The sequence below is a fragment of the Miniopterus schreibersii genome (assembly GCF_964146895.1).
Source record: "Miniopterus schreibersii genome assembly, chromosome: 2".
Lineage (NCBI taxonomy): Eukaryota > Metazoa > Chordata > Mammalia > Chiroptera > Miniopteridae > Miniopterus > Miniopterus schreibersii.
Genome location: NC_138102.1, coordinates 8,074,345 through 8,089,338, shown reverse-complemented (window position 1 = coordinate 8,089,338; position 14,994 = coordinate 8,074,345). Strand labels below are relative to the sequence as shown.

At 42.9% G+C, this 14,994-nt stretch overlaps 1 protein-coding gene across 2 annotated transcripts; it reads left to right on the top strand.

Moving 5' to 3' along the window:
* The first annotated feature begins 1,068 nt into the window (after window positions 1–1,068).
* CCDC110 (coiled-coil domain containing 110) lies at window positions 1,069–14,471 on the top strand. 2 transcript variants are annotated; one of them, XM_081127206.1, is made up of 8 exons: window positions 1,069–1,151; window positions 1,459–1,563; window positions 7,669–7,724; window positions 7,992–8,057; window positions 9,242–9,346; window positions 9,445–9,504; window positions 10,167–12,273; window positions 12,594–14,471. In XM_081127206.1, the coding sequence occupies exons 1-8, from the start codon at window positions 1,142–1,144 to the stop codon at window positions 12,641–12,643; spliced, it is 2,559 nt and encodes an 852-aa protein (XP_080983332.1). In that variant the 5' UTR covers window positions 1,069–1,141; the 3' UTR covers window positions 12,644–14,471. The 2 variants fall into 2 exon arrangements, with proteins under 2 accessions (XP_080983332.1, XP_080983333.1); XM_081127207.1 differs by lacking the exon at window positions 7,669–7,724 and having other exon boundaries at window positions 1,075–1,151.
* Window positions 14,472–14,994: the final 523 nt, after the last annotated feature.

The following is a 14,994-nucleotide window of genomic DNA, read 5'->3' as shown; positions in this document are numbered from 1 at the left end:
AGGGAAATGTAAGCAGCAATATAAGTCATGTTCACAACAGACAATAATCCACTTTAACCCACTGAATAAAATATGAAATGCCGAGTCCACAAGACTCTGAGTGAAGAAACGTGTCATGACAACTACATGCGTGCAAGATTTCAGGCGGGATCCTTTCCCCTTTATAAAGGACGTCATCAGGAGAATGGGTGAGGCCTGAGTCGGGTCTGAGGATAGATGACAGTAATGGTCAATACTAACGTCCTAATTTTCATGGCTCTGTTGTACCCATGCTGAAGCGTGTCCTTGTAAGACACACATCAGTGCATCCAGGAGTAATGAGACATGTGCAGTGGATTTTTGTCCACATTTCCCCTTCAAAATCTGTAATGGTTGTTACTGCAGAATTAATATCTGCTCATGTAAAATGTTTACCTAAAGAGCGCCACTTTCTGAGCGGCACAAAGATGGGCTGCGGGCCAGCCGGCTCTTAGCTAAACAGCTGCGGCCCCAGACACAGTGCCCACCGTCTGCAGCGGTCTCCCCAGGAGCGCAGGGAATTGGCCTGCTCGGCCCCAACCAAGGAAAACCGTGCCCCTGCGACAGCTTTAACGTGTGTATTTTAATACACTGTTATTTTAAGTTCGTTATTGGAAACAGGGGCCTTCTTTTAACCACAGCAAACAAAAGTCCCTTACAGTATGGGTCTCGGGCCATTCAAAGCCCCACAGGCTGAAACTGCTCTGACGGATGGTTGTAAAAGGAGGAGCGAAACAGCGTAAAGCGCACAAACAGCGCAGGTTCCAGGCGTTTGCCCGTCTCCGAGCCCTGCCCTTCCCGGGCGCAGCTTTGCTCCATCAAGCTCGGGGTCTGCGGGGAAGACACCGGGAGAAACGCCGTCGCTGTCCCTGGGTTTGGGAGGGCGCAGCAAAGGGCGGGGCCCGGTCACCTCCGCGCTGCCCCGGAGCGGCTCTGGCGGGGGCCGGGACCCCGCACCCAGCGCGCACCTCCCTCCTCCCGCCCCCACCCCTGCTCCCGCCCACGTGCGCTCCCCGCGTCCAGGCCGCCCGTTACCAGGCAACCGGCCGCCGCGGCGGGAAGCCACCGAGCGGAATGCAGGGGAGCGGGCGGTTGGGGAGAAAGGAGCGCTGGAGCCGCAGGCATGAGCCCGGGTGAGGGCCTGCGATGGGGCGGTGGGGGGCGGGGGAGGCGCCACCCGCTGCGCCCCGGCCCCTTCATCCCTAGACGGTCCGTCCGGAGTGCGAGCCCTGGACTCGCCGCGCTCTCTGCTCACCGGGCTCCTCCCCCGCGTCTCCTCCATCCCTGTGCCCGCCCGGCCGCAGCCCATCCAGGTTCAGCCCCGCTGCGCGGCCCCGGGGCGCCCTCGCGTGGCTGCGGTGGGCATGGGCGCCCCGAATCCCCGCGCCCCGCCTCCCCTCCTCCCACCGAGTCCAAAAACCGTGTTTGGTTCTGTTGCAGAAAAGCGTGGTCAGGAAAGGGATGAGGTGGACCGCGTGCTCCGCTCAGCGTCCGAGATCCTGCAGTCCTCTGAGCGCGTCCCGGGCAGCGGGGGCCGCGAAACAGGTAGGACGCGCGGGACACCGCGCCCGCCTTTCACCGCAGGCGCGGGCCGCCCGAGTCCCCGGCCCAGCCGGAGCGCCCCGGAGCCACGGCGCGGCGCTAACCTGGGGCAGCTACAGCGGCGCGCTTTGTGCCAGATGTTGTTCACAGCATCTGAACGTATCAACTCATTCAACCTCAGGACAGCCCTGTGAAGCAGGTGCTACCATTATCCCCGTTACAAGTGAGGAAACTGAGGCACAGAGAGGTTAACTCCCCAAGGCCACACAGGTAGCAAGTGATAGAGCCCAGTATTCATCGGGGTAGGTCCAGAGCCCAGGCCTTAACCACCACACTGTACTCCCCTTGATACCAAGTAGGAAATGTTGGGTTTTTTTAGCGACACTAAAATGATATATACTTTTTCCAAAATCAGTACTTTTTATGTTAAATAATTGTGGACTACAGGATAGACTGTGGGGAGGGTGTCTGAAATAACCAAAGAGCTCCATTTTCAAGCCCCGCCACACATGCCTAGGGTGTGTGTCAATGCCAGCCAGGGGACTCAGAAGGGTGCAGTCTTCCTGCAGAGGAGCCCGAGGCCGCGCCTCTGAGGGCCTGGTGTTGAGCCACCTGCCAGGGAAGCAGCAGAGCACTGTGGGCGGCAGGCGCTGTCTAGACTGATGGGCCAAGCTCGGCCCGGTGCCCGTGACCTACATGTGGTACATGGGTAATGCAGGCACAGACCTGCCGTGCCCAGAGGTGATGAACCAGACACCCGAGGCCCGCACAGCTTTTCTGCACCTGATACTTTCTGTGGCCACTGAACGTGACGCCATCTTTTGCAAGCTTCAGAATAAATCCCCCAAACCTTCACTTAACCACCTCGGAAGTCATGCCACTGGTAATTATCTTGCTTTTCACTTTGACACTTAAATATGAAACAGCTAGAGAGCTTAAGTTTAATGTAATATGAATACTATTTCTTGCCTTCCCAAGAGTATAGGCTTCTTCGGGGCTGGGACCCAATCTTTTACTTTGTCTGCATACCTCCCAATACTGTATGTTTAGCAGGGGCTTAATAAATGGCCATGTTGACTATATTCTCTCCCCTGTGATTCTTCAATAGTTTCCCTTCCCGTTCTAGAATCCCATCTTTTTAAAGTACTGCTGAATTTTACATTTTTCTTTCCTTTGGGAATAAGCAGTAGTCATAAGAAACTCATAAAAAGAAAAAAAATTACTTTAATAGCTTTTAAAAATAGAAAAATGCACCTCTCTGCCTGCTCTGTATCTTCACTGAATCATCTGAGCATCACTGGGAAAACACTCACTCTGAGTCAACCATGGAGCTCAACGCTATTTGGAAAATTCATCTCCCAGAACATGCTTTTTCAAACCCTCTCCGAGGTAACTATTTCACTCTTCTTGTGTCAACACCTCTTACCACCACCTCTCCACGGGTAACATGATCTCATACTACATGAAAAATAGTAGAAGCAACCAGACCCAAACTCCTGCACCCTCAGCCTTGGAACCTGCTAACCACCTAGCTGGGTACCCATATCCTGTGCCTTCCCCGTCTCGGCCACAGGTCATCACCTCCAGCTCTCCTGGAATTCTCAAGCGCTTAGTTTCTGCAAGTAGCTTCCCTCCTTCTCCGGAATCCTTTCCCTCTTTCTGCTGCAGGATTCCGCAGCAATCAGGCCCACTGGCTTCTCCCATGATCAAGAAAGCCTTCTTGACCTCTGCATTTCTTCCAACATGTACCTATTTATTCCAATAAGCGCCTATTCCCTTCCACAGTAAAACTAGAAAGAGTTGCCTACACTCAGTGCTGAGCAAATCTTCACAGTCCATTCTCTTCTCAAGCCACTCCACGTCGGCTCTGTCCCAGTCGCTGCACAGAAACCACCCTTGTCCAGGCCAGCAGGGTTGTCCATGTTGCCCAGGACAGTGTTCACAGCCACCCCCAGAACCGGAGACTGGAGCATCCACTTTTATGTCTAACAGAAAACTTAGCTTCAACAGATCTAAAAGTGTTTTCCCTAAAATACATTCTTACTCCGCTCTGTCACATTTCGGTAAATGATGTCATCTTTCATCCATCTGCTCTCACCAAACACCTAAGGGCCGCCTTTCATTCCTGCTCGGGCCACATCCAATCCTCTAACAGAGCTGCTGGTTTTATCTCCAAAACACATCAGGGATCCACCTCTTTTCCTCCCCCTCCATTGTCAGCTGCCTGGTCTCTCACTGGGATTGTTGTAATAGTCCTGCAACTGCCCCCTTATCACCCGTTACCATGCAGTAGAGTGATCTGTACACATTTTTTATTTTTGTGTTAATCTTCACCAGAGGCTATTTTTTCCATCAATATTTTAGAGAGAGTGAAAGGAAGGGAGGGGGGAGGGAAAGAGACACATCGATTGGTTGCCTCCCCAACATGCCCGACCTGAACCAGGGGGTCAAACCTGCAACAGAGGCACATGCCCTTGGCTGGAATCTAACCCAAAACCCTTCGGTGCGTGGGCCGACGTTCTGACCTCTGAGCCACACCAGCCAGGGCCCCTGTACACATTTGTAGTCCGATTAAGTCATTCTCATGATTGAAAGCCCCCAAAGCTTCCCATTTCACTGAAAATGAAAGCCAAACCCCTCGGGTTGGCCTGCAAGGCCCTCCATGAACTAGGCCCTCTCCCCCCTGACCTCTGACCTCACCGTGCTCCCACCTGCTCTTCAAGTTGCAGCCGGGTTGTCTTTCCTCCGGTTCGTCAAACACAGAAACTTCTTCTGCAGCAGGATCTCACTGTTGCCTCTGCTACAAACCTCTCCCCAGACGGCCGCATGGTTGCCCCTTCTTAGCACTTAGGGGCACACAACCAGAGAGACCTTCACTAACCTTCCTCCCCAGAGCTGTCACCGTCCTCACTCGCTGTCACGTTAGCCCATTTCCTCTGTACTTAACGCCTTGAAAGTATGAAAGTAGCTTGGTTCCTTCTTTGTGTTTTTCTCTGTCTACTCCTTTGGAAACGGGAGCCACGCAGTCTCATCTACGGCTGTGTGTGCGGCACCCGCAGTCGGGCACCACACAGCGGGCGCTCAGTTCTGAGTGAGTGATGTTGCGGTGCTGAAGGAGCGAGCCACTAAAACGTGCAACATTACTTAAGGCTAAGTCATTAACCTATAGTTATTCTCGGCTTTCATGTAGGGACTTTAGAGCGAGGCAAGGCCCAGACCTCCCTCCCTCAGTACCAAATAAAATGAACAATAGCAATTTTTATATTAAAAAAAGGATGGAAAACCAGTAAAAACATCACAGCAGCAACTGAAGAAGGAAAGGAACACCCCTCAGGACATAAAATTAGAAAGTGCAGGCCAAAGATAAAAACAGGAACTTCCGGCAAAGCAAACTGTAGCCTGGCTCGTAACTCTCTCTCTGACTTTTGGAAGCAGTAAGGCAAGTCAAAATCCTGAAAATAACTCATGAATGCTCCCAACCCCCGCCAATGTGAATATAAAAAGATGAGAAAATACTGTCTTTCTATAGATTGGGGTTTGGGTGGGTAGAGGGGAGCAGCTGCTAGCAGAGATGGTAAAGGTAGAGGCTCATCAACAGGAGCTGACTTTGCTCGAAGGAAGGAAAGGTTCTGGGTAGGGTGCCACCTGCCCACGGAGTTGTCTTTGTGGGGTTTGCATCCACTGAGAGGATGCAAACCCACAGGGAGTGCAGTTAACAGAGCGGAGCGGAGCTTGGGATGGATTTCAGCCTGCACACACCCTTCTGGCAGGAGCCCTCGTGCAGGGACAACCTGCACAGTCCTGCGTGGCGATCCCAGGTCCAGGTCTCCACGCTGCACTGAGGGGGCCATCCCCATCAGGAGAGTCTTTTCTATGGAAACAGGATGCACCTCCCACTAGATTTCTAACAAAAGTCTCAAGCCACAACACAACAGCAGAGAGCAGGTCCTCCAACAAAGGCTTCACACAGCTCCAAATGGTCTCCCCTCCCCCGGCCCCCTCGCCTAATGTTGAGGCCACAGAAGCGTGCACTGGAAAACACGCTGGCTCCCAAACGGTATCACAGGGGGCTAGACCCAAGGGGCTCGGGGAAGGACGATGACAGAGAATATAAATGCTGAGCGCAGCTGCTCAGGCTGCCCGTGAGCCACATGAAAACCAGCGTGGTAACTGTGCAAACATACTGAGCTTAAAAAAGAAGAGATGGAGGGAGGGACCCTCTTTATAAGTGATGTAAAATTTAAGTCAGTATATAAACACCACGCTCTTTCTTTACAATCTTTTGTTTACTGTAAAGGACTAAGTCTTTGGTTTCTTTTGGCCCCATTTTCCTTACTCGGTTTTAGTAAAAGAAATACTGTATTTAGCCTTGAACTTGCAAGTCCTCGTAATGAGACCAAGGACATCTGTGCAGAAAAGGGAGGCCGTTGCTGCAGGTGCAGGAAGGAGAGAGAATTCATCTCGTAATGGAGAGTTAATCCATTATGAATAAAGTTGGGCTGAAAATATTTACAATAATAATATATCTTTGTGTTAAATAGCTTTGTGGGAATTATGGTTATAACAAAATTAGACATCATAAAACTTCACAGTGTGAAACTAATATAACTAGCAAACATGAAAAGTGGGAAGTAGCTGTGGGAGGAAGTATAATGCTAATTTCTGCATAATTTACTCCCTTTCTTAGCAGGGATAAATCAACACTGAATAAAATAGAAATGCCTGTTATTAAAAAAACATTAAAATTCCACTCTCATAATCCTTTTCATGATCTATTTTCATTAGAGTGCTCTTAGAAGAAATACTCTCATGTAGTGAGAAAGACCTGAGTGCTAGCAATAACCTGCAGTTTTTATTCTATTAAATATGAATTTAATACCATCTGTTTTAAAGTAGCATGTATGATATGATCCCACTGTTCTAAAATCATTGTTTTTCCCGCATATATGCATAGGGGATGATGAGTGCTCAGAATTAACAAAGGTTAGCTCTGGGTGGTGAGGTTCTAGGTGGTCTTTTCTTTCTGATTTGCATTTTGATCTACTTGAGTTCCTCAGTAGAGGTTGCTTTAGAGTCTGAAGAACTTTGGGAAGCTTTGCTGCACTGGTCCAGACCTCCTCTGAGTTCCTTTTCATCTCTCTAAGAGTTTCAGACTACATTTCCCCCAGACCAGTAAGATGCAAAGCTGAGCAACAGGACTTGCTGTCCCTCCCTGCCCTCCCATGAAGGCGGGATTCTTCAATTGGCTAAATGGCTCCAGGCTCTGACCCAGAGTTGCAGTCTCAGGGATGAGGGCCAGGTGGAAGGGAGGGGGCAGGGGGGTTATACTTTGCCACCAGCTTCTATAAGATCTGGCAACCTGGCCGACTGTCTTTCCAAAGATGACGATGTGCTGACCTCTTTCCAAACCTTCTCTTAGGGCAGAAATTGTCAGCCTAGGGGCTCATTCTCTCTTAACTTTCATTTCATTCAGGACACTGCATGATTTTTTTTTAATTCTTTAATAGAAATTTACAAAGCAAGCAAGTAGCCAACCATTTAAATAAAAAGGGCTGTATGTCAGGAAATGTATATAGCCTCTCCCCAGAGCAGATCTGTAACCTACTTTCTCAGAAGGTGCATGTGGATCTTCATACTACTTTAAGAGCATGACAAAAATTAGGCTCCGTGAACCCAACTTGATTTCCATAAGGAGAAAAAACATTACAAAGCCATTTCATAGACACTGAGACCTATACAGTAGTCTGCCTAGGGTCTCTCATAACATGAGGATTATTAGTATTTTTACCAAAACCCAAAAAGTGTAGTTTATATCCCAGAAACAGGCAAAGATATGAGTTTTCAAAAGTTTCGAGTTTGGTGTCACAAGTTAACGGTTCTAAAAGTAAAACCACTACTACAACCTCAACTAGATATTTTAAGTCAAGTGAAAATAATTATTTCTTCAACTTATGTGACCAGCATTGGGTTCTTCCTAACGTGAACCTCAAATTCTCATCATCTCTTTGTCCCGCCATCCAAAACAGCTAGGAGACTGCTTTCCATTACAGTTGTTTAAAAGCAAAACTTAAGAATTAAAGCACACAGTGGTTCGATGTTTCTTTTTAGAATACGGCCGCATAGCAGAATCAGAAAATCAGGTTCAACCACAATCAGCATTAAAAGTGAGTATGTTTCATTTTATTTTCTCCGAAAATTTGTGTAAAGGCTGATCGTTTTCAGAATAAATGCATCTGGGTTTTCCACAAAAATCTTCATGAAAACACACTGGAGATTTAGCAAGAATGACAAAGAATGTGTCACCTGATCCTCATCGGATCTTTTTTGGTAAATGGCAACTTTGGGGATATTTTTAAAAATCATAACAATTCAAGCTATATGTTCACCTACCCAAAAATCCTCAACCCCATGCCTTGTTAATTTTGTTACAGGCCCTTCAGCATCAACTGGAATCTTTTCAGGCTCTCCGAATACAAACTTTGCAGAATGTCAGCATGGTACGTTTCACCCAATCTACACACAGGAAATATCCAAACTGAAGACAACATCATCCACATTTCTCAGCTGATTATCACTGACCACTTGATTAGTTGATATAGAATGTAATATAACACAGGCCACAACATTTCTAGGCTCAAGACTTGGAGAAAACTATATTGTTATATATATTTGGATACGAGACAAAAAGAAATAGTGCTGATTTTTTAGACTGACTATATATAGTCTACAGACAGGGATTCTCATTAAAATCTAACCCAAATTGACTAAGGGGGAAAGTGCATTAGCTCCGGTAACTGAAAATAAATTCTGGGGATTGTCACTCGAGGAAGGCTGAATCCACTTGATCAGGACTCACATGATCAAGGATCCGTCACACTCTGCATCTGCTTTCCACAGTAATGGATCCTCAGGAGCCATGTGGTGACAGAGGGGCTGCTAGGAGTTCCAGCCTCTGTCCCTCCCTCCAGGTCACAGTCAGACAGAGAGAAGACCATGATTTTCTTCTTCCCAGTTTATGCTGAGGTTCTCGGCCTGCTCTGGTTGGCCCAGACCCTGTCATATGCGATGCTGGAACCAATCACTGTGCAAAGGGAGGCAGTGCTCTGACTGGTTAACGCTGAGTCACCTGGAGCGAGGGGGGATCAGTACCAGCAAAGGTGCATGGACTTTATCCAGAGGAAATACAGGGTACTGTTAAGGTTAGGGTATGAATATGGGGGATGCAGAACACAGCACATATTCACTAAAGACTCAATATGAACTTCACCCCGTAACCTTATACTAAAAGCAACTGCACTGTAATGGGAAGAGAAGATAAACCCCTGAGGGTGACAGAATATGTTCCATTCTGATGCCAGAGATCAAAGGTGTCTGATGTGTCAACAATGTGGCAATCAAACATCTAAAACTATTTGAATATACTGCGTAAGATTTCATTGTTTTCCTAAGCTAAGTCTAATTTCATAATCATATAATAAAGGCATCGTTTTCTTAAAGATTTTTTTTAATTATAGAGATAACAATATGATAAGTTTAATTTATATTTTATGTGATAGGAAAGAACTTTCACATGCAGGAAACTAAAAGGTATCTTTTAATTGTAATATCTGTTACTCCTGTACATTCATAAGTTCATAAACCTGAAATCAAATTCTACCCTTCTCAATTTATCTTCATAAAGGTACAGTCTGAAATCAGTGAAATACTGAACAAAAGTATTATTGAAGTAGAAAACCCACAATTTGGCTCAGAAAAAAATCTAGTATTCAACACACACATTGAAAAGGTATGTTATTCTGTACAAAATCATTCTATATTTAGGTATTTCAAAAATGTTACTACAACCAGTTCATCTTCAACTTTACATTTTCCCCCTCTTCACAGGGCGATTGGACTGCCAGAGAAGGAAATAAGGAAATTCCTGTCCTGAAAACCCTAAAAGGCGTGCGTTTCCCTGTACTCCTGCGACATCCCATTTCCCTTAGCAGAGTGTGTGAAGGGTATTTAACTTAGTATAGATACCTAGAGAGTCCCGAGTAAATAAAACACAAGGCAGTTTTTATAGCCTATCTGCCCACTTTTGAGTTTTCTACTCTTAGGATTGACCTAGACCTGGGGCAAATTCCCTAGGACAGGTCCAAACCAGTGTCACCGTGTCTATACTCATTAGAACTCACATTTCCACACAGTCACAGCCCTAGAATCATCTGAAACTAGGATTGCAAGCTAAGGTTGACCAATAGCCCAGAAGCGGGAATATTCATTTTCCTTAAACTTCTCTTAGGCCTATTGCTTCTACCTTTCCCATCTATCTGTGGTCTCTTGAGAGATGCTAAATGTCTATTTCGAGAATTGAGGGGTTGGCCCATGTATCTCTCCCCAAAAGGAAATAAGTACAATTTCTAAGCAAATTGTGAAGACCAGAGTTACAGGTCTCAACTGTTGTTAAATTTTCTGGAGAAAGTGAATCCTACTTGTTAGCTGTAGACATGATTAAAATGTATGTTTGCTTGCAAAAATGAACCCTCCTAACAAAATATTATGTTAATTTGTTGGTCATGTGGCAAATGACAGTACATTTACATTGCACTTTTTATTGTTACTAGCCTATAGAGAATCAAGAAGAAATCCTTGCTGTGGAGAAAATTCATCATTTTGAGGATTCCAGCACTCTTGATTCAGTGGAGGAAAAATTCAATAGCAATAGTGTCAACAGTCTCTCTCAAGGTGTAAATATTCCACCCCAGATACATTTCAATGACATATTAACTCTCAGAACTTCAAGAGATAATTCGGCTTCAAACATAATTATGCATCCTTCAGAAAATTCTGACATGAAGAATTATAACATTTATGGTTTTCTAGCTAATGAACCTCAAAATGTCATGCCTCAAGCTCATACAGTAATTCTGAATAAATCCAAAATTACTGTGCCTTTTCCCAAGCCCGGATTTTGTGAAAATTTAGACGATATTTGCTATTCTATCAAACAAATGAAGGAAGAGCTTCAAAAGTCACACGACAGGGAACTGGCACTTACAAGTGAACTTCAAACTTTAAAAATGGATACAAATGTTCAAAGTAATACTAGCTATGACCTGTCCCCGCTTCACAAGGAAAAAATTAACTTTATTAAGGAAGAAAATTTAGAAAGTAACTTCAATGAAGATATAAAATCAAAGAGAATTTTAGAATTAGAGGCATTAATAAACAAATTACTCCCATTCAGGGAATCAGTGTCAAAATTCCATTTGAATTTTTGTAGGAAATGTAAAAAATTGTCTCGGAGTGAAACACACAGGGGAAAGAAGGAAGAGAAAAACAACAAAGAAATTCCTATCACCGATAAGAATACTGCAGATTTAAAATTCCATGCCAGACTTCCGAAGCATCCATCACCATTCTTTGACTCAACAAAATATGAAACGAAAGACCAAGAAAAGCAACCATTTGTAGTAAAACGAGGATCGATATTATTTGAAAACGAGAAAACATCCAAAGTCAATTCTATGACTGAACAGTGTGTGGCAAAAATTCAGTACTTACAGAATTACCTAAAAGAATCTATGCAGATACAGAAAAGAGTAGCGGAACTGGAGAATGAAAATCTCACCCTTAAGACCAAAATAAAACCTCTTGTCTTTACCACACAATCTCTGATACAGAAAATTGAAATATATGAAAAGCAACTTAAGAATCTGGCTGAAGAAAAGAACACTATTCAGTCCAAATTAATTAAAGCAGAAGAAGATGGCAAAGAATGCCTAAAAGAATTGAAAAAAATAATTAGTAAGTATAATGGTCTCCAAGAACAAAATAAAACTCTCGAGGAGAAAAACAGTCAACTTTCTTTGGAGAAGCAACAAACGATAGAAGCCCTGGATCAACTAAAAAGCAAAGAACACAAAACTCAGAGTGACATGGCCATCACCAGTGATGAAAACAGTCGACTGAGTTCAGAAATGGAATCGATGAAAACAAATATTCGGTTGGCACAAGACGAAAAAGAAGTGTTAGAGAGAAAAACATACCAGCTTCTAAGGGAAAAAAGCTCACTTGAAAACGAACTAAAAGAAAACCAGGTAGAGATAATGCAGCTGAAAGAAAGAGAGAGGTTGGCAAAAAGTGAACATGAGACACTTCTTCAAATAATAGAAACAGTTAACAATGAAAAACTTAACCTTCAAACAACATTACAAGAATCCACTGCTGCCAGGCAAATGATGGAAAGAGAAATTGAGAACATTCGCACATACCAATCTACTGCAGAAGAGAATCTTCTGAACGAAATAAAAAATGCAAAATCAGAAGCAAGTATTTATAAGAATAGTTTATCAGAAATGGGGAATGAGTGTGAAATACTATCAAAAATGGTATTGGAAATTAAAACAGATAATCAGATTCTAAAAGAACAACTTAAAAAACATAGTCAAGAAAATATAAAATTTGAAAACAGCATCAGTAGGCTTGCAGAAGACAAACTACTTTTAGAGAACTATGTAAGAAGTATAGAGAATGAAAGAGACACCTTGGAATTTGAGATGCGGAATCTTCAAAAAGAATACTTAAGTCTATCCGAAAAAATCTGTGGCCAGCATGGTGACCTATCAAAAATGGGTTACATTTCAAGGAGAGAGAAATTCCATTTTGACAACTATGATACTTATGAAGACACCTCTAGTCCCAGGAGGACTTTAGCTCCTGATTTGAAAGGTATGTATATTGTGGTGGATTAGCACAAAGTATTTAAGATTCCTTTAGCCTACTGGGCACTAGTCAGAGGACACTCATAAGGAGGAAACTTTTAAGAGGAATACAATTTAGTTTTGTAAGATTCTTATCCGATTTATTATACAGTGGAATTATTTTGAGATTTGCCCTTTTTTATAAAATTCATGGTTTTATTTATACTACTACTACACATTGTATGTGCATAAAGCAACTTTGGGAGGGAGTGGGGGTTTTTTTAATTATTGTTTTTCTGAAGTATACTCAGCACTCCCACCTTAAAACAAATTCTTCTTTCTTCCCAGGAATTCCAAGTAAACGGTATCAATTGCTTCCATCCAAGAGATGTAAATAAATTTCTAAAATCAATGTTTCAAAATCCTTCGTCCAAGAACTTTTTTCCTACAAAATAATTTTAAGTTTGCTTTTACATATGATTAGAATTACTCTAATTTATCAGAGTAGAATAGTTTTTTAAATTAGAAATTGGATTTAGGCATATATATTTATCTTATTGTCAAGAACTGTGAACAGTATGAGACTTCACCCAGCTTGGAGGCTATTATGTTAGCCTCACAGTTACCTGAGTTCTGGTGGAAGACATGAGACACCTGGGTCAGAGATAAAGGACAGTATGTTACAGCAACAGCAGTGGCCAGAATATTAGCTTTTTTTGCATTGGTTCTCCAAGCCCCAATTCCTATAAATAACATGAAAAGGGCCACAGTGAGTTATATTACAGGAGAGCGCTCCGAGGTTAGGGAACTCAGATCTTTCATAAGTGCAGTAGGCATGCCTGCCCTTTGCTCTAGATGGAAACACTGCCTTTATTATATAGGTCGGTTAGCATATCTGTGCCTGCTCCAGAGGAGACACCAGCTTCCAAGGCTAGAAGCAAACCTGCCCTTTGCTCCAGAGGAAGACACTGTATCTTCCAAGAGTGCTCGCTGTATAAACTTGTTATTTATCAAATGCTTTTTCTGCATGTATTGAGGTGTATTACTCCTTTAACCTGTTAATATGGTAATTATATTAATTTTGAAACATTATACCAACCTTGCATTGCTGGAATAAACTCCACTAGGCCATGTATTATCCTTTTAATATCCACTCCTGGGTTCAATTTGATAATATTTGGTTAAGGATTTCTTCTATGTTCAGAAAGATATTGGTCTCTATATTATTTTAATATCTTTATCTGGTTTTGGTACTAAGAAAATCTGGCCTCAGAAAATGTGCTGGGAAGTGTTCCCTCCTCCTCTATTTTCTTTTTTTAATGTTTTAAAAATATGGAACACTTCACGAATTTGAGTGACATCTTTGTGTAGGGGCCATGCTAGTCTTCTGTGTATCGTTCCAATTTTACATTATGTGCTGCTAAAGCGAGCACCCTCCTCCATTTTCTGAAAGAATTAGTGTAGGATTGGCATTACTGATATTCTTTCTCCCTTAAATACATAATAGAATTCACCAACTGGCCTGGAGTCTTCCAAATGGAAAGGTTTTACATTACAAAATCAACAATTTTATGAACAGATATGGAACAATTCAGATTTTCTATTTATTTTTAAGCTAGTTTTGATCATTTATATGTTCTGAGAAATTTATACATTTCTTATAAGTTCTCAAGTTTATTGGCATAAAGTTGTCCCTAATATTCCTTATTATAATAAGGACTAGGCAGAGGACCAGTGGTGATATCCCATCTTTAATTTCTGACATTGGTAAGTTGGGGTCTCTCCTTTTCTTCCTCTATCAGTCTTGCTAGAGTTTAATCAACTTTATTGCTTTGTTCAAAAATCAGCCTCTAAAAAAGCAAAATAAGACTTCCAAACAATACGATAAGCTGCTGCTTAACTTTCTCTCCAGTTCTGCCTGGAGCTTCTCGTTGACCTAAATCGCTCTTAAAGGTAAGCCTTTCTTCCATGATCAGGTTAACATCCCCAGTCTTTGTTTCAGTTTTGAGCCTTAAATGGCTATGGCTGGATGATTCACAGCAGAAATTAATGGCTCCTAAGCTTATTTCTCCTGTTACTCACTGACGGTGGATGCGAAACGCTACTCAAGTAATGAGGCATCATAATGGGACAGCAGGTCACTAGATGCCGAAGTTATCAAGAGACAGGACGCCAGGGTCCACTAACTCTTATCTATCAATGGTCATCATAAATAAAGCACCCCTCAAATAAAATGTGTATATATGTGTGTTCTATCCTTTTTTAAATCTTAATTTTTCTACATGCGTCACTGTTCCTATTACTGGTTTCTGCATTTCTTTTTCTGTAAATTGACATATGCATTTGTGTAAACTCTAGATAAGCTCTGCCAATTATCCTCCTACTTCTTACACTTCAGTCAGGCACCAGATGCATATCTATGAATGTCATATGAAGTCTGCATTGCTATGAGAGGCGCCTTAATAAAAATTACAGTAACAAAAGGCAAAAATGAGCAATTATTTAGATCTTAATAAAATCTGAAATTATAAGCTTATCTCAAAAGAACATAAATATAAGGCTTGTTGGGTAAGTTATCATTGTCTAACTAAATGAATTCTAAGCAGTTATGCGCACCCAGTAAAACGACTCCTATTCTGAAGACAAATGTATCCCCTTTGAGTTACATTATACCCTTGATAATGTCTTTAAGATGTTTGTTCCACATTATACTTTGGATAGGAAATAAGAATTTTAAATATTCTTTTAG

What these genes read in the sequence shown, in the direction of transcription:
- CCDC110 (XM_081127206.1), top strand. An exon ending in CAGCGGGGGCCGCGAAACAG is followed by an intron (nt 1,564 to 7,668) that starts GTAGGACGCGCG and finishes GTTTCTTTTTAG; the next exon opens with AATACGGCCGCATAGCAGAA. An exon ending in TTTAGCTCCTGATTTGAAAG is followed by an intron (nt 12,274 to 12,593) that starts GTATGTATATTG and finishes CTTTCTTCCCAG; the next exon opens with GAATTCCAAGTAAACGGTAT.